Source organism: Corythoichthys intestinalis, chromosome 1 (genome assembly GCF_030265065.1).
Source record: "Corythoichthys intestinalis isolate RoL2023-P3 chromosome 1, ASM3026506v1, whole genome shotgun sequence".
NCBI classification, from domain to species: domain Eukaryota; kingdom Metazoa; phylum Chordata; class Actinopteri; order Syngnathiformes; family Syngnathidae; genus Corythoichthys; species Corythoichthys intestinalis.
In genome coordinates this window covers 3,344,652-3,370,855 of record NC_080395.1, presented here as the reverse complement: position 1 = coordinate 3,370,855, position 26,204 = coordinate 3,344,652, and the positions used below count along the sequence as shown (strand labels likewise).

The 26,204-nt window shown below is 42.1% G+C and overlaps 1 protein-coding gene across 1 annotated transcript in view; it reads left to right on the top strand.

The window, feature by feature from the left end:
* Window positions 1-576: 576 nt before the first annotated feature.
* The window catches only part of si:ch211-186j3.6 (neural-cadherin), a 689,510-nt gene continuing 663,882 nt past the window's right edge, over window positions 577-26,204 (top strand). Inside the window, exon 1 of the mRNA XM_057844439.1 lies at window positions 577-1,817. Coding sequence (XP_057700422.1) covers window positions 812-1,817 — 1,006 coding nt within the window. The 5' untranslated portion in view covers window positions 577-811. The remainder of the gene's footprint in view (window positions 1,818-26,204) is intronic.

Below are 26,204 nucleotides of genomic sequence, written 5' to 3'. Positions count from 1 at the left end.
AGACAAAGACCCAAATAGAACAGACAGCAGATGGGGAACTTAAATACAGACATGGGGTAACAATGAGACACAGGTGGTTGATATAAGAGGGAGCGGATTGGTCAAGACAAAAGTGCCAGCAATGACAGGTGAAATTAATGGGTGATCACATGGATAAGAAACACTAGGGTAAAGTCCCAACAAAACTCAGCACAAGGCATGACGGAAGGACTTTTAAAAAAAGAAATAAAACGGACGTTTATGACCGTCAATGGCAGCCAATCAGAAAGCAACGTACATTTTACCACACGCTTCCACCACGTGACATTTCTCCAAGCCTGTGTCCTTAATTTTCTACACACAGCCGGCATCAGCCAGAAGCACTTTACGGGATCGATTTCTGAATTATTTTAATCCACTCAAGTGACGTGTTATTGGGACAAGAGTGATGTGATGTGTATGCAGGGCGGGTCATTGATCAGCGTGACAAAGGCGCTCGGGGTCGCCCCCCAGAGTCCTCTTGGTGACATACACGTAAAATGAAGAGACGTCCGTTAAATGCGTGAGGGAAGACGCAGCGAGGGGAGCTGCGCGCGTCCCCGCCACGCGAGAAGCCCCCCTCTCCGCGCTCCACTCGGGTGCGCGCGCCGGTGAGAGAGCGCTGGAGAAAAGGCGAGAGGAAAGAAGAGCAGGCGGACGCAAAGTTCTCCCGAGCACAGCATCCTTCCACTCGTTCGGATTCGGAGGATTGAAAGCGTCCCGAGAGGCGTGCCGGAGAGCACCCATGGGTGCCTCAGAGGAGTTGGCGCTCTGGTGCTGAGACGTGCTCGTCATGATTTGGGGAAGCCTTTTACCGATTTTGCTGTCTTGCGCGCTCGCCAACAGCACCGTGGAGGAGCAGGAGTCGGCGCCGGTCCCGGTGCCCTTCTTCCACGGGCATGTGTTCGAGAACGCGCCGCCGGGATCCCGGGTCAACGGGCTGATCGTGCCTCTGCGGAGGCTGAACGCCAAACGAACGTGCGGCTCGGAGTTGGTTCCCCAGCCGCACTGGAGGCTCCTCGGCGACGGAAGCGACAAGTTTCGCGTCCTGACGCACCACAACCGAGGCCACATGCTGCTGAGGACTAACGGGCTTCTGGACCGAGAGCAGCGGGCTGAGTACGCGCTGGGGGTCGGCGTGTGCTGCGGCGGCTCGTGCGCCGAGGTGGCGTCCGTCAAAGTGGACGTGCTGGACATCAACGACCACCGGCCCGCCTTCCGGGGCACCGATGTGAGGCTGAGCCTGGATGACGCTACCCCGCTGCGCACGGTGGTTTATACGGTGACGGCGCGGGACGAGGACAGCGGCAAGAATGCGGAGCTTTTTTACTTCGCCATGCCCAAGAACGGCACTTTCTACGTGGTGCCTAAAAGCGGAGAGGTCCTCCTGGTGGACTCTATCCTGGGCCGGGACGGACCTATTAAGTTCACGGTGTTCGCCCGGGACCGAGGCTGGCCGCCGCGCACGAGCGAGGGCATCGTGGTGGAAGTCACCCCGCGCCAGTGGCTCTCCACCCGGGGAAAAGCACCCGCTCGGACTTCCAGGTCCGTCCGAGACGCGGCGGAGAGCAGCCCGCTTTTCATCAACGTGTCCGAGGACGCCGGCATCGGCTCGGTGGTGATGAACTTGAACCCGGTGCGCTTCCAGGCGGCCGCGTTCGAGCTGGTGGAGCCCGACGACGCGGAGAGCTCGCCGGTGGTCGTGGGGCGCGACAGCGGGGATATTGTCATCGCGCGCCGGCTGGACCGTGAGACGGAGCCGCTGGTAGAGATTGGCGTCAGGGTGCAAGACAAACGAGGTGAGGCGTGTCCGTGCATGGGCGAAGTTGACACCCCCACTTAAAACTTTGCTTTTTCCAATTTTGGTAAATACTTCTAATCTTTTATGTCGTTCAAAATCGTGATTGATTTTTGTGGACCTTGGCATTATTTTGGGAAATAGCTGTCTTAACTCATAGATGAATAGCTTCATAAATTGACAGCAGAAAAGTGGTATTTGCTTTGAGGCAAAATGGATTTTACCATGTGGCATTTTTTTCCATGTGGCATTTTTTGCCATGTGGCAGAATAGATTTTGTCATGTGACATTTTATGCACTGTGGCAAAATGGATTTTGCCATGTGGCATTTTTTTGCCATGTGGGAAAATTGATTTAGCCATGTGGCATTTTTTTTGCCATGCATGTGGCAAAATTGATTTTGGCATGTGGCATTTTTGCACTGTGGAAAAATTGCCATGTGGCATTTTTTTGTCATGTGTCATTTGTTTTTTGTTATGTTTTTTTTTTTTTGCCATGTGGCAAAATGGATTTTGCTATGTGGCATTTTTTTGTCATGTGGCAAAATGGATTTTGCCACGTGGCAAAATAGATATGGTCATGTGGCATTTTTTTGTTTGCCATTTGTCATTTTTTTGCCATGTGACGAAATTGATTTTGCCATGTGGCATGTTTTTGCCATGTGGGGAAAATTGATTTTGCCATGTGGCCTTTTTTTTGCACTGTGGCAAAATAGTTTTTGCCATGTGGCATTTTTTTGTCATATGTCATTTGTTTTTTTTTAGCCATGTGGCATTTTTTTGCCATGTGGCAAAATGGATTTTGCCATGTGGCATTTTATTTTGCCACGTGGCAAAATTGATTTTGACATGTGATTTTGACATGTTTTGGGGTATATGGCATTTTTGCAGACCATGCACGTCCATGCCATTGACGGCTATGAACGTCCAAATTTTCCATTCATATCAAATAGCAGAAAAACATGCGTGCCTGTGATTTTTGACCATTACAGCGCATTAACATTCAACTGGCACCCAAATAACATTACAGCGCATTAACATTCAACTGGCGCCCAAATAAGGCCACAAATGCCACATGTAAAAACCCATTTTGGCACATGGCAAATCCATTTTGCCACATACCAAATACCACTTACGGTTCTTGCTGTCTCTCAAAATTCAACTGGTTTTGCATTGACCACACATGCAGTAACGGTGTATTTCCACTCACAACATTGAAAGTATGGAGACAAATCAACAACATTCCTACTGTTTTAAACACATTTAGTAAATTAAATCTGCCATTGACTGCAATAGACTTCCGATCCATTGTGCTCCCCCATCCTCAATTCGGAACGCTTCTGCATGTGAACACGTAAACACGATCTTATGATGCTTGCGCTGAATGCAGCACTAGCGATTACAGATTTCCTTCACATCACGCTGAATTATTCAGAGAAGCAACAGTCGGATTAAAAAGCAGCCCTCGAATGTAGAGAGCATATTTGATTTGGGGAGGGGCTCGGGAGCATTCTTGCGGAGAACTTTTTGATGAAATTAAAAGACCAACTCCAACAATCAAAGTCCATTGAGACTTCTTCGTCTTTGTGCTGCTTATGTTCGTGTCCGCGTATTTTCATTCTTTGTGTTCGCCACTTGAAAAAAGCCAATGAATCAGATATTTTCCTCATTTGTTTTTAAATATGAACCACTAACGGTGATAGTTGTCCAATCCTAGCAGGAATTTAAAAAGTTAGGCAAATTTTGTTTGTCCTTCAGAATCGGCGTTTAGCTTGATTTATTAGCGTGTGGATTGTCTTTCTTGAAGAATCCGTTCATCGGTCTTAATTGTTGAAAGCATCTGATGCAGCATTTTCTTGCAGCGCTCCGTCTCGAACCGTTAGCCTCATTTTTTAGCAGCGGACTACCACAGTCAGAGTTGTTTTATTGTATTTAAAAACTGTACGTTTGCAATAATTTGAGCAAATTGCGTTGCACTTTTATAAAGTTTTTAGACTGTGAGAGGAAAAAAACAATGTATTGTGTCACTTTGAGGGGAAATGTGGGTGTTTTGATAGTCGACTAATCATTCATGAGTTTTGTGATTAGTTTTACAGTCAGTGATCCCTCGTTTTTTACCGTTAATAGGGACCAGAACCTGCCATGATAAGTGAAAAACCGTGAATTACTTTTTTTTTGTGTGTGTGTGTGTTCAATGTATTTGTTCAGATTCAGCATTGGAAAGAATATATATGGCGGAAAACAGACAAGACTGAAAAAGCAGTTTCTGCTCTTGCACTCCTCCTTAAAATAAACTGCTGTATTTTAAGCCAAAAGAACTGTTGTGTTTGAGAGAACACAATGTCTATATGCTGCCATAGCAGATTCATGGCGCAATAAGCCCCCAAATTATTTTTAATTCGTCCGTTTTACCCTGGAAACTCCTGTTTACAGACGTCGCGCAACCGCTTTTGTTTCAACGTAGCCATAAAAGAAAGCAAGTAATCATATTTCTTATTCGAAATGTCTATGTCTAATATTTCGTTTAAAAAAAAAAAAACACTTTAGAAAATTATTCACTTACATATTTTAAACTTTTAAACAAATGACGTCACAATGAAAAAAATGGTGTCTGTAAAATAGTCACGGATATCTACCTCATAACTATCGCTTAATTGTATTTTTTTTGTTACTGTCGCATTTTTTCCGATATGTTAGATGATAAACAATCGATCCAAACCAAGAAAAATTGAAAAAAAGAACAAAAAAAAAAAAACGTTTAAAAGGGTAAATATATGAAAAAGAACATCTCGACCACCCCTTGATGTCTGCGATTTCTGCATCGTGACTCTTATTATATCATCATCTTTCACCCGTAAAATAAAATTTAAAATCCGGCTGTGGTCATTCACAGCTGTGTCTTGACCCTTGGTGATACGAGCTACATGGAGTTTTTGGATCGAAACAAGGTAGGTACGCAATAATATCTCGTTATAATCGTGGCGTCTTTAATTCTGGTTTCGCGTGCTCTCGCCTCCGATTAGGGTTTTTCTCTTTAATTAGGGCCGAGCACATAGCCCTATTGTTCTGCTAAGGATTATTATTATTGTTTCTTCATGGCAAATGAAAATGGCCCATTTGAAGGTCTTAACATGCTCAAAAACTCACCAAAATTTGCACAAACTTGCACCCATATTCCAAACCCAAAAGGATATCGGGTATTTTGGATTGAATATTGAAAAACATGCCATTTTTGTCGAAAACCAGGGTGCACGTTTGAGACCATTGCGCCGAGGCAGTTAGTTGGATCCACCTCAAAATTGGTGAGACTCTTCATGAGACATATGAGATGTTACGTTATCAAAATGGTGAGTTTTCATTCACGTGCCTGACCTGGGCGGAGTACCAAAGGCTTATTTTGGAATTAGGGTTAGGGTTTAGGGTTAGGGTTTCTTCAGGGCAAATGAAAATGGCCAATTTGAAGTTCTGAACATGCTCGAAAACTCATTTGCACATATCAAAATATCAAAATTTGCACATATCAAAATGATGAGTTTTCATTTACGGGCTGACCTGTGCGGGGCGTTTTTTTTTTGTGTGTGTGTTAGGGTTTAGGGTTAGGGTTTAGGGTTCATACTCTGCTACTGCTTTTGTGGGGGAAAAAAATACTATGTACTTTTCAATGACATATCTTAGGGATAAAACTACTGTGGGAAAAAAATACTATGTACTTTTGAATGAAATATATATATTTTTGTTTAAATTCCTTCCTGTTCAAAATTTTACTTCCCCCAGGAAATAGGGATTTTAAGCTTTCCATTGATTTATCACACATGCATATACGGCAATTTTGAAATCTGGCCAAATTGAGGGTCTCAGAGCGGAACTTCAAGTCACCTGAGTGTTTTCGTGGAAAACACTCAGGTGACTTGAAGTTCCGCCGTATGTGTTTTCTGCCATATATATATGGCAGAAAACCCATTGTGCTAAATGGAATATGAAATAATAAAAATGCACTTATTCAGGACGACATGGCAAAATTACTCCATAATTGTCAAAACTGTCGACGTCACCTTTACTGTCGCACCTCCTGAACGATATTTTATGACACCTAAATCGGACGTATGTCATTTCTCTTCCCCGGCTTCGGAGAATGTAAACAAACCAAGAGGCGTGACAGCTAGCCGACATGCTAACCAAGTGATGTTTCAAAGTCTTCGAAGCGGACAATCACACATAACTAGCCCGGATCATTTGACATGACGACTGGGTTGTCGATTGTCTTCGCCGATCGGCAAACGGCCCAGCGGAGAGCAATTTACAGCTCGTTCCCCAGAGGAGGGCGGCTGCAGTTGTTGTGCAGCTAACGTGCAACTAATGTGCATGAGGAGAGCTTTTTACATGCCTATCAATGATCAAACGTAAGTAGTCCTTTATTTAAAGAAAATTTGTTGTGTTTACTATGTAATCGCTGTATTCGTATTTGACATAATACAAAACAAGATGTTTACTCACTTCCTCGTACGTCCAATGGTCCCACAGTAGTAGGGCTTGTTTTGGCCAATATCCACGGTGAATGGGAACCTTTTGAAACTCCAAAAAAGGTGCACACGCCTCTCCCTCATACAGCAAGATTTTTCTGCAGCTGCTTGGCTGGCTTGATGCGAAAAATAAATGTATTAATCCGAAAAATCAGCTGAATCCTTTGTCCTCATCCACAACAGTACGGCTGTATAGTGAAGAGGACGCCTTCATCCGTACATGTCAGAGCGCCCTCCTCCTCAATACAAGATCGAAGCTGGAAGTCACTCATTTTCATGGCGTGGGATTAAAAAAACTAAATAAATATAGGGATCGCTTCCAAACATATCATTCAGGAGCATATAATACAGCGTATCACGAAATAAACATGCTTTTTCGTGTCACATGCACTTTAAACAACGAATTGACAGCCACTGATGGAGATAAATTGGACATTGATCGCAGTCAATGGCATTGGAACATCTTCATTGAATTCTAGCCTTCCTGTTCAAATGGATTGGACGTCTATCTCAATCACTTGCAGCCAGTCAAAAGCTGTTCAATTTGTTGAAAAGTTGCAAAATCTTACAACAAACGCCACCAATCCCTGCCAATGTGTTTGTTTTTTCCGTCCAATTAGATTTCAGTTTCCTATGTGTTGCCATGTTGATGGGAGAAAATATTATGTGATGCTTTATCATTAGCACATTTTGCCTTTGTGATGTATGACTGCCTCTGTGACCATAGTATTGTTTTTTTACGCGCTTGGGTTCCATAGTTAGGAGGGAATCTCACAAGATAACTTGTTTTGCACCATAGTACGCGCTTGAGTTCCATAGTTAGGAGGGAATCTCATGAGATAACTTAAATAAACATTCTACTTTAACCGCTGGGAGCCTCAACTGGGGGGAATTTCATACCCTTGGGGGGGGGGGGGTTCTCACGAGTTCGGGTGGTGCGTTTTCGTGGGGGCGAGGAGTGGCCACCCGCATCCCCGCATCAGATGTGCTTATAAGAGTCGGTAGATTCCCCAACCCCCCCGAAGTCTGCCAGAGGATTACGTACGGGTCGCTTGGTTTTGTTCCTTTGCTGCTTTGCCGGAGCAGTGGGTCCCCGCTCATTTGTCAACGGTAAGCGATTTTCATTGTTAAGGAACAGTTTTTTTGTGCTGTAACGGTAACGCGGGGATTCTGGGATTGACAAACTACATCTAACGTCATCGTTACCACTTGTTATGCTTGTTCTTGATACTTGTTGCTTGCTCTTGTGGGATTGTAATCAATAAATCTAATTTATTCTGCCTTTTCTAATCCATAAACATTGTCTATTGAGCAAAAGTGTGCTGGTTGCTGACTCACGGCGAACCCGGAAATTTCGGAAAACATGTTAATCTAATCTGCCCTGTATTGCTGCTTTCAGTGCATCTTTTTGTTGTTTTTTCTATGCTTTTTGTACTGTACTCAATACTGTTGCTATTATTATTGTTATTACAGGCCCTGATATTGTAATTGAGGGGCCCCTAAGGTTAATCCACATCCGCGTGCCATTTGGGTGTTCTTTTTCTAGAGTATTTGTTGATACAACCTGTCCACAAAGTGCATAGAAAGCACATCTGAGCGTCTAATCCGCCGTAATCCGCATACCTAAATACACTTAGATATCGAGCGCGGTATTGGAGGATTACAGCCAGCTGCGCGTCCTAAATTTGAGCGTAAACAGGGGCTGGGCGACCCTTCCGGTGCGAAGGGGAGCGCGCCGTCTTTGGCGGGCCGCTCGCGCCACGAAGGTTTAATCTGTTTGGAGAGTTTAGCCACGACCTCCCTCCATCTGCTCGCATTATCCCGCTAATCCCGTCTCACCCCCTTCCTTGTTGACCCCCCTCCGTCCTCGCCTCTCATTTTCACTTTCACTTCAGGGATTTAGTGGTATCCTGATTTAACACAAGACTGTTTGTTTGGTTTAGCAAGTGACTGACTGAGTGAGTATGTGTAAATCACTGGGGGCGTGAAGGAGTGATTTTGTTGGTATGTGCGTGTATCTACAGTTTGTATTGTGAGCAGGGTTCGTATGGGTCCACAAACAGTCTTGCATTTGGAAGTCCTATGATTACACCGGCTGTTTCAATCACGTAGCTACATTGAAAATCAAGTCAAAAATTAAGAGTCAAAATGACTCAAAAACGCGGATTTTAAGTTTTTATTTGGCACCGACAGAGAGAAAGAGAGAGAAAACCTCCACAAGAGGGCACTCATGCTGTTTGGATGAGTGACGTTTCATTTCTGTAGATTGTTCTAGTCAAAATTTGATTTTTGTGTATTTCTTTCAGCAGGGCCGAGAACAAAAAGTGCTATTTGAAATATGGCAAAATGGCTTTTGGCAGATGGCAGATTTTTTACATATGGCAATTTTTGGGATGACTACTTTTACTTGTAGTATATGTACATACCTGTCAACCCGAGGCTGTTGGCAATCTTTCAAATAGTGACGTATGCCCTTACAAATTGGTGACTAATCTTCCGTTTTATATAGCATGCAATATGAAACAAAAATAAAACTCAATTTTTAAAAATAATATGAATTTATTGGTAGGGTTGTTCCAATCATGTTTTTTTGCTCCCGATCCGATCCCGATCGGTTTAGTTTGAGTATCTGCCGATGCCGGTATTTCCCGATCCGAATGTTTTTTTTGCTCCCGATTCAGTTCCAATCATTCCCGATATTTTTTCCGATCATATACATTTTGGCAATGCCTTAAGAAAAAAATGAATAAAACTCGGACGAATATATACATTCAACATACAGTACATACGTACTGTATTTGTTTATTATGACAATAAATCCTCAAGATGGCATTTACATTATTAACATTCTTTCTGTGAGAGGGATCCACGGATAGAAAGACTTGTAATTCTTAAAGGATAATGTGACTTTGTATATTGTGACTAAATATTGCCATCGAGTGTATTTGTTGAGCTTTCAGTAAATGATACTGTAGCCATGCAAAAATGCATGATGGGAAGTGCAACCATGACTGTGCTTAGTGCTACCAATTGATATATTTTCTCTGCGTTGGGAAATAAAATAGGGTGTTAAGAAAAAGATCAATTACTACCATTTCTAATCGTAGGGAGAGGGATTGTAAGGATTCAGCTATTTAAAACAAGGCTCCAAAGGCTGCCAAAATTGACTCTACTCATTTTACGCTACCTTTTAGCTCTCTATATAGGTAAAACGGCGCCATTACAGATTGAGCGCGACAATGCATGAGTGGGTCATGCAGCGCATTCATTAATTGCCTTAAATATTTTAACGTGATACATTTTTTAAAAAATTAATTACTGCCATTATCGGGATAAATTTGATAACCCTACCTTAAGTCTAAACTAAAGACTCTGGATAAGTGTAACATATTATGCCTGTAACGTTAAATACAATTACAAAACGATTTCATTAAAAATATATATATATATTAAAAAAAGGCATGTCCGATATTTTTTTGCCGATTCCAACACTTTGAAAATGACGTGATCGGACCCGATCGATCGAGACATCTGTAATTACAACCTCTCCATTTCTATCTATCTATAGATATACAGTCCCTGACATACAGTGGGGCAAATAAGTATTTAGTCAACCAACAATTGTGCAAGTTGTCCTACTTGAAAGGATTAGAGAGGCCTGTAATTGTCAACATGGGTAAACCTCAACCATGACAGACAAAATGTGAAAAACAAAAAACAGAAAATCACATTGTTTGATTTTTAAAGAATATATTTCCAAATTAGAGTGGAAAATAAGTATTTGGTCACCTACAAACAAGCAAGATTTCTGGCTGTCAGAGAGTTCTAACTTCTTCTAACGAGGCTCCACTCGTTACCTGTATTAATGGAACCTGTTTTAACTCATTATCTGTATAAAAGACACCTGTCCACAACCTGAGTCAGACACACTCTAAACTCCACTATGGCCAAGACCAAAGAGCTAACGAAAGACACCAGAGACAAAATTGTACACCTGCGCCAGGCTAGGAAGACTGATTCTGCAATAGGTAAAACGCTTGGTGTAAAGCAGACATGTCCAAAGTCCGGCCCGGGGGCCAAATGCGGCCCTCGGTCCAATTTCATCCGGCCCCCAACCTCTGTCGTAATAATCATTAACATCTGGCCCGCATAGACATAATATATTGGTCAGCAGTACTGCTGCCAGCATATGAAGTAGCTTACACACTAAATGCTGCTCCTCATTTACCCACTAAAAGGCAGCAGCACTCTAAGCAACATTACCCCATGTGACCCTTTACTCCCTATTTTCTAAAATGGCGACAATCAACAAAAACTGTTGACTGCGACGGCCGACGCTTCAGGGATAGGTGGAAATTGGACTATTTTTTTCACTAAAATACGCAACAGCTTTGTCTGCCTCATTTGCAAAGAGACGAATCGATTAATCGATGAACTATTTAGTTCGAATAATCGAGGAATCGGATAAGGAACATGAAAAATTAAAATACCTGAGCTGAGCCTCAAACGGTATAAAAAATAAGGATTGACAAAAGAACCATGGCTAACTTACATAGCAAATGTCTGCTAGCTTAAATGCGATAAAATACTAACTTTTTTTTTTTTTGCAATGCTCTTGACATGTGGTTCAGACACATATTCCCACAAAAAAAACTGCTAAATATACCAATACATCAAAAAAAAAAAAAAAAAAAAATAGCTCAAACAAAAACTTGGCTTATGTTGGTTTAAACATGGAGCAGCTGGATTCAGCCATGTGAAATGAGGCAGGCTAGAGGGCAGTGTATCACTTTAATTGAACCTATACTCGAAGCAGCAAAACTTAATTCGAATCTTTTTTTCTTTAATCGAATACTGGAGATAATCGATTCGTTTCCGCACCCAAAAAAAAAAATAAATAAAGCAAATGTGTCACATAGATTGCTTGCGAACATTTCCTTAAATATATTGTTTTACGTAATGGATGTCAGCCAAGGTCTGCCCTCCACATTTTTACCACACCAAATCCGGCCCCCTTTGCAAAATGTTTGGACAACCCTGGTGTAAAGATATCAACTGTGGGAGCAATTATTAGAAAATGGAACACATACATGACCACCGATAATCTCCCTCGATCTGGGGCTCCATGCAAGACCTCACCCCGTGGCGTCAAAATGATAACAGGAACGGTGAGCAAAAATCCCAGAACCACACGGTGAACCACCTAGTGCATGACCCACAGAGAACTAAGACCACAGTAACAAAGGCTACTATCAGTAACACAATGCGCCACCAGGGGTTCAAATCCTGCACTGCCAGATGTATCCCCCTGCTGAAAAAAAGCACACGTCCAGGCCCATATGCGGTTCGCTAGAGAGCATTTGGATGATCCAGAAGAGGACTGGGAGAATGTGTTATGGTCAGATGAAACCAAAATAGAACTTTTTGGTAGAAACACAGATTCTCGTGTTTGGAGGAGAAAGAATATATTGCATCCAAAGAACACCATACCCACTGTGAAGCATTGGGGTGGAAACATCATGATTTGGGGCTGTTTTTCTGCAAAGGGACCAGGACGATTGATCTGTGTAAAGGAAAGAATGAATGGGGCCATGTATCAAGAGATTTTGAGTGAAAATCTCCTTCCGTCAGCAACGGCATTGAAGATGAGACGTGGCTGGGTCTTTTAGCATGACAATGATCCTAAACTCACAGCCATGGCAACAAAGGAGTGGCTTCATAAGAAGCATTTCAAGGTCTTGGAGTGGCCTAGCCAGTCTCCAGATCTCAACCCCATAGAAAATCTGTGGAGGGAGTGTTGCCCAACGACAGCCCCAAAACATCACTGTTTTAGAGGAGATCTGCATGGAGGAATGGGCCAAAATACCAGCATCAGTGTGTGAAAAGCTTGTGAAGAGTTACAAAAACGTTTGGCCTCCGTTATTGCCAACAAAGGGTACATAACAAAGTACTGAGATGAACTTTTGGTATTGACCAAATACTTATTTTCCACCATGATATGCAAATAAATTCTTTAAAAATCAAACAATGTGATTTTTTTTTTTCTCACATTTTGTCTCTCATGGTTGAGGTTTACCCATTTTGACAATTACAGGCCTCTCTAATATTTTCAAGTGGGAGAACTTGCACAATTAGTGGTTGACTAAATACTTATTTGCCCCACTGTGAGTCTTGTCGCTTATCCATTCTGTAGAAACAATTGCTAATAACCTGACTTTTAATGATTCAATTGGTTTCAGAAATGGCTCATATGAAAGACCCTCCCAAATGATGTTGAATGGACAAAAATATATTTGTTTCACTGAAAAAAGATTGATCATTTAATGAAGACGTAATGGTCCATTTTTAGCAAGAAATCGGGTATTTTGGATGGAATATTGAAAAACGTGCCATTTTTGTCAAAACCAGAGTGCACCTTTGAGACCGTTGCGCCGAGGCAGTTAGTTGGATCCTCCTCAAAATTGGCGAGACTCTTCATGAGACATATGAGATGTTAAGTTATCAAAATGGTGAGTTTTCATTCACGTGCCTGATCTGGGCAGAGTACCAAAGTCGGGCTTATTTGGGGATTAAGGTTAGAGTTTAGGGTTAGGGCTTCTTCCAGGCAAATGAAAATGGCCAATTTGAAGTTCTGAACATGCTCGAAACACATGCATCGTTGCAAAAATTTCGATAATTTGGTAACGTTGTGAAAAAATGTCAAAAAATGGCTGAGTGGCGCCCCCTGGAATTTGTAAAAAAGGCCTCTCCATTTAGGTTTTTTCAACGTAGAGCGATGAAATTTGGCGAGTCGATACCTTGTGCAAAAATGCTTCAAAAAGTCACTTGCACCCATATTCCAAACCCAACAGGAAATCGGGTATTTTGGATTGGATATTGAAAAACATGCCATTTTTGTCGAAAACCAGGGTGCACGTTTGAGACCATTGCGCCAAGGCAGTTAGTTGGATCCTCCTCAAAATTGGTGAGACTCTTCATGAGCCATATGAGATGTTAAGTTATCAAAATGGTGAGTTTTCATTCACGGGCCTAACCTGGGCAGAGTACCAAAGTCGGGCTTATTTGGGGATTAGCTTTATGGGTTAGCGTTAGGGCTTCTACCGGGCAAATGAAAATGGCCAATTTGAAGTTCTGAACATGCTCGAAACACATGCATCTTTGCGAAAATTTCGATAATTTGGTAACGTTGTGAAAAAATGTCAAAAAATGGCTCAGTGGCGCCCCGTGGAATTTGTAAAAAAGGCCTCTCCATTTAGGTTTTTTCAACATAGAGTAGGGCTGCAGCTATCGATTATTTTAGTCGTCGATTAATCGATGAACTATTAGTTCGAATAATCGAGTAATCGGATAAGGAACATGAAAAATTAAATTACCTGAGCTGAGCCTCAAACGGAGAAAAAAATAAATATATGAGGATCTATGTACAACAAAAGAACAATTGGCTAACTTACATAGCAGAAGTCCGCTAATTTAAATGCTATAAAATGCTAACGTTTTTTTACAATGCTCTTAACAAATGATTCAGACTCAGTTTCCACAAAAATAGGCTAAAAATACCTATAAACTAAATAACTAATGCATTAAAAAACATTCGCTCAAACAAAAACGTAGCTTGTGTGGGTCTTAACAGGGGGCACCAGGATTCAGTCATGTGAAATGAGGCAGAATAGAATACAGTGTATCCACCCAAATCAATAAAACTAAATGCAAACACTTTCAAAATAAACCATTAAAACGTCACCGAAATTAAACGAATACTCAAGCGGCAAAATTTAATTCGAATCTTTTTTTTCTAATCGAATACTCGAGTTAATCGATTAATCGTTGCAGCACGAACATAGAGCGATGAAATTTGGCGAGTCGATACCTTGTGCAAAAGTGCTTCAAAAAGTCACTTGCACCCATATTCCAAACCCAACAGGAAATCGGGTATTTTGGATTGGATATTGAAAAACATGCCATTTTTGTCGAAAACCAGGGTGCACGTTTGAGACCATTGCGCCAAGGCAGTTAGTTGGATCCTCCTTAAAATTGGTGAGACTCTTCATCAGACATATGAGATGTTAAGTTATCACAATGGTGAGTTTTCATTCACGGGCCTGACCTGGGCGAGTACCAAAGTCGGGCTTATTTGGGGATTTGGGTTAGGGTTTAGGGTTAGGGCTTCTTCCAGGCAAATGAAAATGGCCATTTTGAAGTTCTGAACATGCTCGAAAACTCACCAAAATTTGCACATATTAAAATGGTGAGTTTTCATTCACGGGCCTGACCTGTGTGGGCCGTTTTTTTTGTTTTTGTTTTAGGGTTTGGGTTTAGGGTTAGGGCTTAGGGTTCACACTCTGCTACTTCTTCTGTGGGAGAAAAAAATACTATGTACTTTTCAAAGAAATATATTAGGGATAAATCGGTTCATCTGATGATAGCAGTGAAGAACTGCTTTGACTCATTAAGGCTGTTGCTTCACACTCTGCTACTTCATCTATAGTAGAACAAAAGATACAATGTATTTTTCATCGTGCCAAAGTCGATGGGGTGCCAAACTCGGACATTTTTTGACAAAACACCAAATTCAGAAACTGACTAATAACTCTCCCATACAACGTTAAATCGTTTTCATATTTGCCATGTACGTGATGTATCCCAGCCTGAACTTGACTTCATTGAAATATCACCCATTAGCCCTGGCGCCCCCTGCTGGGAACAGGAAATGGCCTTTTTTACGAGACCGACTCCTCCTGGAAGGGAAAAAAATCCTACTGAGCCCACACAAAAATCACCGAAAAGAAATTGGAGAAATCGACACAGGACTCCCGAGGGCCTGTTGAGACCTGCTTGCAGGGTTAGCTAGCAATTGTTTCTACAAAATGGATAAGCGACAAGACTTTTGTCAGGGACTGTATTGCAAGGAAAAGTGCTCTAAACTCGAATTCTTTCATTTTAAGTGCGCTCAAAACTTATGAACCCTTTATCGGGACTGATTCACTTCCTGTTTTGACTCTGGATGGACTGAAAATGACACCCACGCACCTTTGACACCCGGCCGCACTGTTGCCGGTCTGCTACTTGACCTTTTCCGATTCCTGTCAAGTGATCCGTTGCTTAAGTCTCCACCGCCGTGAAAGGCCACAATGAGGTGGAAAAAGTGGGAGGAACATTTTATTTTTACTCTGCGCAGTTAGCTCTTCGGCCGCCTTTGACGGAGATAGACGTCCAATCCATTTGAAGTGGGGGGCTGATCGTGTTCTCAATGAATTGGACGTCTATCGCCGTCCTTGGAACTGTTTTTTGGGATGGTGTTTTTGGACGGTGGAAGCTTGTTTTTTTTGACTAAATCAATTGGAAGCCTTGCAAAACATGGCGTCTGTCCGCTTCTGAGCTCAATACGCTTGTCGAATTTCAAAGTGCGGGAGTTTGCTTAAGTGAGTTGTTTGGTTCAATAATTTCTGTTGGCGAGGAGGAGAAGAGGGAGCAGCTGCATGTAGACGACCCGCTGCTGCGAGTCGACTTTGCTTTCTGAGGTGGAATCCATCCTTCGCGGAGTTCAAAGTGCTATTCATCTTGAGGCCGTTAGCCAAATAAATTTAAAAGGCATAATTTAGCCTGCTGTCATTCATTCGCTTTTATGAAATCAGTGTCCCTGCGAGTTTGTGATTGTGTCATTACATTTCTTTCCTTGTCTTAGGGCGGTTATTTTTGCTAACTAGGACTGCCACTGTCACTGTGAAGTGACTAGAAAATGCAATATGTAGAGAAATGTTGATGGTAGCTTTACTTTGGCAGGTAAACCCCTCGGGGTCACTTCCTGTTGACTTGGTGGCCTTTGGGATGGTTATTGCTATCAATGGCAACCAATACGCTAATGGAAACACTAAAAAAACTACCTTAATTTTCGCACTATAAGGTGCGCAAATTTGACACGAAAACGGCATTTCTTCATAGATAAGCCGCTCTGGACTATAAGCCGCAGCTGTACTAACTGTATTATGGGATATTTACACCAAAAGATATTAACCGGTAACACTTTATTTGACAGCGGCGTCATACGACTGTAATAAGACCGTAATAAGACAAAATAAACCACCATGAAGCTTTGAACCAATTGGCTGCAAAGCTTCATTGCTTCAAGAAGCTACATTTGGCCATCACTGCTTCCTTGGGGGAGACAGTCAATCTCTGCTGCCACCTGCTGTCAACACTGTTGTCATCCCACATGCCTCCAAGCATGCACTGCAGCGCTAAAGATAAAGCTAAAGAATCAAAATTCATGTTCTGTGCAAACTATGTCTTCAGTTACGGTTCCAGTTGTTTCATTAATCGCTAGTTATGGTATTTGGTAACACTCTATTTGACAGTAGCGTCATAAGACTGTCATTAATCATAATTATGACATGACACTGTCATGAGCATTAATGAATGCTTATAATAGATGTCATTTAGTGTTATCTGGCAAATGAGCTCACTTTTGAATGGATGCAAAAAATCCCAGCTCGACATAAATGGAGTTAATGACATAATTTCCCAGATGTCACTAAATGACATCTGTCATAAGCAGTAAGTAATACCCATGATAGTGTCATGTCATAATTATGACTGTCTTATGACTGTGCTGTCTAATAAAGTGTTGCCTGTTAACCCAACTAAATCAATAAACAGGCTGCACTGGACTATAAGCCGCAGGATTCAAAATGAAGGAAAAAAGTAGCGGTTTATAGTCCGAAAATTACGGTACATTGGAGAAAATCATGTTGCTAGGTAAAATATGTTTAAGTTTAATCTGACAAATTTATTTTATTTTTTTAACATTTTCTTCAATTTCTTTCTGTTATTCTTTTAAAATCAATTTATACTTTAGCTTTACGGGCCTCACTCTCTCACTTTCTTACTCTCGCTCTCCTGCTCATTCTCTCTTGCTCGCTCGCTTGCACTCTGGCGCTCTTTCTCACACGGTCTCTAATGCACTCTTGCTCTCTCTCACTTTCTTGGTCACTCTCTCGCTCTCTTTTGTTTTCTCTCGCACTCTCGCTCTCTTGCTCGCTCTGACACTGCTCTCTCGCTCGCTCTCAATCGCGCGCTCTCTTTCTATCACTCTCTCTTTTTGGCTCTCTCTCATGCAGTCTCTATCCTCTCTTGTAGTCTTGCTCACTCACTAGCTCGCACTCATTCTCTCTCACTCTTTCTTTTTCTTTCTCTCGTCATCACTTTTGGGCTCTCACTCTTGCTCACCCTCTCTCGTGCACACTTTCTCTCTCTCTCTCACTCTCTCTCTCTCGCTCTCTTGCAGTCTGTCTGTTTCACTCTCTCTCTCCCTCACATGCTCTTTTGTGCTCTGTACGGCACTTTCTCTTTCGCTCTCACTCTCTCTCTCCCTCACATGCTCTTGCTCACTCTCTCTCTCTCACACTGTCTCTTTCACTCTCTTTTTCGCTCTCTCTTATACGCTCCCTCTCTCACACACTCTGGTGCTCTCTCTCGCTCTCATCTTGCTCAGTCTGTCGCTGTCTTTTGTGGTGACGCTGTCTCCCACACAAGCTTTTTTCTCTTTCGCTCTCTCTCGTAATCTTTCACTCTCTCGCAAATTTTCTCTCTCTCACTATCTTGCACTCTCTCTTGCTCTCTCTCTTCCCCTGCCACGCTCTCTCACTTTTGCTCTCTCTCGCTCTTTCTCTCCCCCTGGCATGCTCTCCCGCTTTTGCTAACTCTCTCTCTTTCTGTCTCTCGCACTTTTACGCCCTCTCTCTCTCTCTCTCTCTCTTGTCTTGCTCACTCTCTTTCTCTCTCGTTGTTTTGCGCTCTCTCTCTCTCATGCATGCTCTTTCACTCTCGCACACACTTTCTTGCTCACTCGTGCTCTTCCTCTCTCTCACCCTCTCTGTCTCTTTCTCTCGTCTTGCTCACTCTCGCTCTTTCACTCTCTCACACATTCGCTCTCTCTCACTCTCTTGCACTCTCTCTCACTCACTCTTTCACTATCTCCCCTCGCATGCTCTCTCACTGTTTTTCTCTCTCGCACACTCTCTGTTTAGCTCTCTCTCTCTTCCCCTGGCACGCTCTCTCACCTTTGCTCTCTTTCGCTCTCTCTTTTTCTCTCACTCTCTCTTACACTTTTTTCTCTCTTTCGCTCTCTTTTTCTCCCCCTGGCATGCTCTCTCGCTTTTGCTCAATCTCTCGGACTTTTACGCTCTTTCTCCCTCTTTCTCTCTCTCTCTTATATTGCTCACATTCTTGCACTTGTACGCCCTCTCTATCTCGTCTTGCTCACTCTCTTGCTCTCTCATTTTTTTGCGCTCGCTCTCATGCATGGTCTTTCACTCTCGCACACACTCTCTTGCTCACTCGTGCTCTTTCTCTGTCTCCCTCTCTCTCGTCTTGCTCACTCTTGCTCTTTTGCGCTCTTGCTCTCTCTCTCTTTTGCACTCACTCTCTCCATCACAAGCTCTCTCGCTCTTTCGCATGCTCTTTCACTCTATTTCTCTCTCTCTGTCGCCCTCTCTCGTCTTGCTCACTCTTGCTCTTTTGCGCTCTTGCTCTCTCACTCTCTTTCGCACTCACTCTCTCCCTTGCAAGCTCTCTCTCTTTCTCTCTCTCTCTCTCTCTCTCTCTGTCCCCCTCTCTCTCGTCTTGCTCACTCTTGCTCTTTGCCGCTCTTGCTCTCTCACTCTCTCTTTCACACTCACTCTCTTCCTCGCGTGCTCTCTCTCTCTCTCCTCTTTTTCTCTCTCTCTCTCTCTCTTTCACACTCTTGCGCACGCTCTCGCTGGATTTAAACAAAAAAAACAAACAGATTTTTAAAAATATTTCTAAAATGGCTTTATAAGCAATCATTTTAAGCGTACTCATGATAGACATGCCTCCCAAATTTCACGTAGCAAAGTGAATCCGCCTGCGGGGTCTGAATTTTCCAAAGCGTCAATTTACTCGGCCCATGAATAATAACGATGAAGAAATGAAGCGATTCCCTCCAGGCTTTGGTAGCGCAAACGCCGCCGTAATTATTAATCATTAACACGCAGCGAGCGACGGGACGCGTCGTCGGCACGGTCACGCTTCGGACCGCCGCTAATGATTTGCTTCCGCTAGCCGTGGCGTAACGAGCGGCGGTGTTGCAACATTTTCTTGCAGAGATTGTGTTGTGTGACCCGCGGGTTGTTTGCGCAGCAGATGGTCAGAAGCGGCAAAGATGGATGATTTAATAGTCGGCAAGGCAAATCGCTATGCTCCGCAACGCGGCCTGGCGCTTATCTGGCCGCGATAAAAACATAACAAAATAACACAGAGTTGATAAAGCTAGGGTTTTATTTTGTGCGCTTGGTCAAAACTTCTGGTGACAAACTTTTTTTGAAATGTCAAACAACTGGTATCAAGGCTTGTTTGTTGACTGCTTAACAACCTTTTATCATGTTTATTCAATTTGGTAGCTATTTAATTAGTTAATATAGTCTAGCTAGCAGAGGACGCAAGTTTGCTAACCTACTGTTTCCCATTTTCCTTTGCTTAACTAAAAAAATTATATTTCTGGAGAAATTGTGATGGCAGCTTTCCTGCGATAGTTGGAATATCGGGTCACTTCCGTTTGATTTTGAGACATCTCGGTCTTCCTGTAGATATCGGTTGATTGTGGGGCAGTGTGGGTTTACTTCCTGTTCATATTGGGTCACTTCCTGTTGATATGGTGGGATTTCAGTGACACTTCCTGTTGATTTTGAGGCATTCTAAGCTCTTTTCCTGTGTATTTTGTGGCGTTTCAGGGTCATTTCATGTTGATTTTGATGCATTTTAACATCACTTCCTGTTCATATTGGGTTACTTCCTGATGGTATGGGGGGGGGGGGTGTTCAGGATCACTTCCTGTTGATTTTGAACATCTCGGACTTCCTCTTGATATCGGGTCACTTCCTGTTTATTTGGTGGCAGTTTGAGTTGACTTCCTGTTCATATTGGGTCATTTCCTGTTAATATGGGGGGATTTTAGGGTCACTTTCTGTTGTTTCTGAGGCATTCCAGGGTCACTACTAGTTGATCTTAAGGCATCTCGGACTTCCTGTCTATATCGGGTCACTTCCTGTTGATTTTGAGAGATTTTGGACCTCCTGTCGATGTCGGGTAACTTCCTGTCTATTTCGGGGCATTTTGGGTTCACTTTCTGTTCTTATTGGGTCACTTTGTAGTGATATGGGAGTATTTCAGGGTGACTTCCTGTTGGTTCTGAGGCAATTTGGACTTCCTGTAGATATTGTGTCACTTCCTGTTCATTTTGGTGAATTTTGGGTTTACTACCTGTTCATATCGGGTCATTGCCTGTAAATATGAAAGTTTTTCAGGAACAGTTCCTGTTGACTTTGAGGCATCTCGGACTTCCTGTCAATATCGGGTCACTTCCTCATCATATTATGTCACTTGGGCTGGAAATCAATAGGTGTGAAGTGAGGTTTAGTTGCTATAAAAATAAATGGCAAACAGGGCCAATGGAAATGAATGGGAAATTTTGCCTATTAGAATTGAATGGGTATGTTTTTGGCAAATTTTGACCAAACCGTACATTTTTTAGCAAAAACTGTTTAGAACTTTTGTTCTCTTTCACATCCTGAATTTTTGTATGTATAAATGATGTGATTTTGACAAAAATTGTAGGACACGGGAGGTTTTGAAAACTCACTTTTTGGTCAGAAAACTCAAGTTGGCTGGGTGAACAATCATTTTTGGGGTGTCATACGAGTCCCATTTGTTTTGGTGTATGAACGGCGTCATTGTGTGAAATGGTTTTGGCTGGTAAGAAACGACCTTGAAAAAACGCTATCATTGATGGTTAATCGACCATCAAAATATTTGTGGATTAATCTTGGACCTCCTGTCAATGTTGGGTCACTTCCTGTTGATTTTGAGGGATTTTGGACCTCCTGTCGATGTGGGGTAACTTCCTGTCTATTTTGGGGCAATTTGGGTTCACTTCCTGCTCGTTTTGGGTCACTTGCTGTTGATATGGTGGTATTCCCAGGTGATTTCCTGATTATTTTGAGGCATCTCGGACTTCCTGTCAATATCGGGTCACTCCTGTTTATTTTGGGGCATTTTGGTTTAACTTTCTGTTCATATTGGGTCACTTTGTAATGATATGGGAGTATTTCAGGGTGACTTCTTGTTGGTTTTGAGGCAATTTGGACTTTCTGTAGATATTGTGTCACTTCCTGTTCATTTTGGCGCATTTTGGGTTTACTACCTGTTCATATTGGGTCATATCCTGTAAATATGAACGTTTTTCAGGAACAGTTCCTGTTGATTTTGAGGCATCTCGGACTTCCTGTCAATATCGGGTCACTTCCTCATCATACTTTGTCACTTGTGTTGGAAATCAAGAGGAGCAAAGTGAGGTTTATTTGCTATAGAAATGAATGGCAAACAGGGCCAATAGAAATGAATGGGAAATTTTGCCTATTAGAAATGAATGGGTACGTTTTTGGCAAATTTTGACCAAACCGTACACCGCACATCTTTTGGCAAAAACTGTTTAGAACTTTTGCTCTCTTTCACATCCTGAATTTTTGTATGTATAAATGATGTGATTTTGACAAAAATTGAAGGACAAGTGACGTTATAAGAAAATCACTTTTTGGTAAAAACAAAAACAAAAAACGCATTTTTTGGGCAAACAATCATTTTTTGGGGTGTCATACGAGTTCCATTTGTTTTGGTGTATGAACGGCATCTTTGGGTCAAACGGTTTTGGCTGGTAAGAAATGCCGTTGAAAAAAATATAGGAATCTTATAGATGGTAACTTTTGCAATATATGCAACACTATCATCAATGGTTAACCGACCGTCAAAATATTTGTCGAAAAATCCGATAACTCATCAACTGTCGATGACATAAAACACAAGAAAAGCAGTAAGGGAAGTCTGCAGCATTGTAGTATTTTCAGCAATGGCGTGTCCTTGCGCTTTCCTCTTTTAAAGTTCTTTTTAATTGAATTCCAAAAGACTCGCTTTAGCCGCTTAACGACGCGGCTGATTTGCAGCCTTTTTTCCCACTCCCTCGTCCTCCAGGAATGCCAGACAGTAGCGGCGCGGGGTTTTTATAGTTGGCGCGGGCTCATAAGAGAGCGGCTATGCAATACTTAACTGCAGATTAATTTCAGGAGGATCCATCAGAGGCCGTCCTGGTTTATGCTTACACGCCCATGACGGGGGAATTCAATTTAGAGGCAATTGGACGCACTCCGACATGGGCGTCTTAACTTTTTTTGTATTGATTGATTCCCCCCCCCCTCCCCTTACGCTGGAGGTATTTGTCATGTTGACAATAATGCAGCAAGTCAGAGGAGAAGTGTTCCTCTAAAATGCGAATATAATGCAAGTAACGGCAGCCCGATCAAATCTATATTTTGCAGTGTTCAAGTCTTAAAGCTGCACTGTTAGCACTTCCACGGCACTGACAGAGCAAATGGGAAAATAAAGTCAGTGGTGTAGAGAAAGTGAATGCATAATAAACAACAAGGCCACCGGCTCTGAAAAGCTATATAGCATTAATTTATGTGCACGACGTATCTTTATGTACTGGTGCTTGAGGAGCTTCTCAAGCGAAGACTTGCTTTGTCAAGAAGCAACGTGAACAAGACCTTCACAGATATTTTGAGAGAAAAAAAAAAGTGTCTTTGACTTTGTCGAGCTTTGGTTTTGTGTGGCGGGGTGGAAAAATTTGCAGAATTTGCTGTCACTTCCATGTTTGTCTTATATTAGTGGTTCAGTTTTTGTAGATAGATGAGTTGTCTTTGAACGCTAATGGTCCAAAAGACTCGAAAATGGAGATTCAAAACCAAAACGTTGATTTTATCATGACAAAACGACAGAATAAAATTTAATAAACTAAAAAAAATAGAACCTTGACTTTTAAAAACCAAGGTAAACTGTTAAATTGGTAACCTGAATGTGACCTTTAAAACTGCTTCTTTAAACCAAAATAGCCCATTTCGTCTAGCTTTTTAATCATTGCTTCAAGAGACTTTTATGTGGGTCTACAGATAATTGAAATGTCCACCAAGTTTTATTTTGCTGAAAGAAACGAGCTCCGGGGGCTGAATTTTTCAAGAATTTCTATGGGGTAAGAATCCTTGGAAATTGCCTCTAATATTGTAGCTTTAAACCCAAATAGCCCATTTCCTGTTCCTTTTCAACCAGTGGTTCAAGAGACTTTTTGGTGGGTCTTTAGATGACAGACATTTCTACCAAATATTATGTTGCTGAGAGAAACTGGCTCCAGGGGCTGAATTTTTTCAAGAAATTATAAGGACAAAATATCCTAGGAAATGACTCCAAAATTGTTGCTTTAAACCTAAATAGCCCACTTCCTGTTTCTTTTCAACCAGGGCTTCAAGAGACTTTTTGGTGTGTCTGTAGGTGATAGACATGTCCACCAAATTTTATGTTGCTGGGAGAAACTGGCTGCAGGGGCTGAATTTTTCAATAAAGTATTGGGACCCAATATCCCAGGAAATCACTCCAAAATTTTGCTCTAAACCAAAATATCCCACTTTCTGTTCCTTTTCAACCAGTGATTCAAGAGACTTTTTGGTGGGTCTTTAGATGATAGACATGTCCACCAAATTTTATGTTGCTGGGAGAAACTGGCTGCGGGGGCTGAATTTTTCAATAAAGTATTGGGAGCAAATATCCCAGGAAATCACTCCAAAATTTTGCTCTAAACCCAAATAGCCCACTTTCTGTTCCTTTTCAACCAGTGCTTCAAGAGACTTTTTAGTGGGTCTTTAGATGATAGACATTTCTACCAAATATTATGTTGCTGAGAGAAACTGGCTCCGGGGGCTGAATTTTTCAAGAAATTATAAGGACAAAATATCCTTGGAAATGACTCCAAAATTGTTGCTTTAAACCTAAATAGCCCACTTCCTGTTTCTTTTCAACCAGTGCTTCAAGAGACTTTTTTGGTGGGTCTCTAGTTGATAGACATGTCCACCAAATCTTATGTTGCTGGGAGAAACTGGCTCCGAGGGCTGAATTTTTCGATAAATATATAGGGACCAAATATCCTTGGAAATCACTACAAAATTGTTGCTTTAAACCCAAACAGCCCACTTCCTGTTCCTTTTAAACCAGTGCTTCAAGAGACTTTTTGGTGGGTCTTTAGATGATAGACATTTCTACCAAATCTTATGTTGCTTAGAGTAACTGGCTCCAGGGGCTGACTTTTTCAATAAAATGTTAGGACCAAATACCCTAGGAAATCACTCCAAAATGTGTTGCTTTAAATGCAAATAGCCAATTTCTTGTTCCTTTTTAACCAGTGACAATAGACAATGTCATAATAGACATGTCTACCAAAATTTAATGTAGTTCAGCCAAACCGGCTCCGGGACATGGATTTTCCACGAAATTCCTTGCGCCAAAGATCCCTGGAAATTACTTCTAAAATTTCTACTTTCAACCAAAATAGTGCACCCCCTTTTCATTTCCAACTATGGCTTTAAGAGACTTTTTGGTGCGTCTACCATTTATAAACATGTCTGCCAAATTTCATGTTGTTTAGTCAAACTGAGGCTGGGGGCTGAATTTTCCAAGAAATCCCTCGATACAAATATCCCTTGGAATTACACCTAAAATGGCTACTCTAACCCAAATTACCCCACTTTCTTTTAATTTCCAACCTTGGCTTCAATAGACTTTCTGGTGGGTCTTCTAGTGATAGACATGTCTGCCAAATTTCATGTAGTTAAGTCAAACTGACTCTGGGGGCTGAATTTGTAAAATAAATATCCTGGCAACTTCAATGATTCCATTTCTCTCCTTGCCCAGCTAGTTGACATTAAATAACGACTACTAACGAGGGCTTTTTGAGGGATTAAGATATTTCATCAAGTTAATCGCATGACTGCCCCTTACTTAACGGCAATTAATGAACGTTCTCTCTCCTCGCGCCGCCCAGGCCTCTCCCAGTGCCTAATACGCTTATCAACACACGGCAAATATGCGTCTACATGCCAATGAAGCCTTATTAGACGTGGAAAAAACATTCCAGCAGTGCAAATGTGATATTGGTGTGTCCGCGTTCTAGCGCTGGAAATATGTACGCTAATTATAGCAAGATGCCTGATCATTTTCTACACATAAAACCTTCCACTTAATAATATGGGCAACCTTTTGAAGGGGTTTTAATTGGAAGGATTTCGTTTTAAAAAGCCAGTGAATATCAGGTGAAAAGCAGATAATTGATAGTAAGTAGATTGATGATATTAATGTTTCTGTAATGCGATTATCACCTTTTCTACCGCTCAGGGCTGTTCATGACCAATTTGGTACCCGAGGCAAAATATTTGCTGGTGCCCCCCCGTGACTGATGGGGGAAAATATTATGTGACCCGAAGTGAATTAGCATATTATGCCTTAACTTTAGCACATTATGCCTTTGTGATGTATGATTGCCTCTGTCACCTTGATTGTAACAACTTCTCCTTGTTAACTCCGCCACTTCGACACCTGTTATTGTTCTTCACACCATCCTGGCGTCTGGGTTCCACAGTTGGGAGGGAATCTCACGAGATAACGTGTTTTGCACTCACGACATATTGGCGCCCCTGTAACACAACCTCAACTGGGAGGGAATCTCATACCATTGCGGGGAGGGAATATGGGGAAAAATGGTTCATCTTCTGAGCTTAGAGGCCGGCCACCTTCGTGCTCACGAGATGTACTGTTATAAAGCCAGGAGCATTCTCCACCCCGTCAGAGTCCGCCAACGGATGACGTACGGATCGCTTGGCTTTATTCCTCTTCTGACTCTGATCGGGGCGTTGGCTCTCCACCCTTTTGTCATGGTAAGAGTTCTTTTTATTGTTAGAGGAGTATTTGTGCATAGACGGTAGC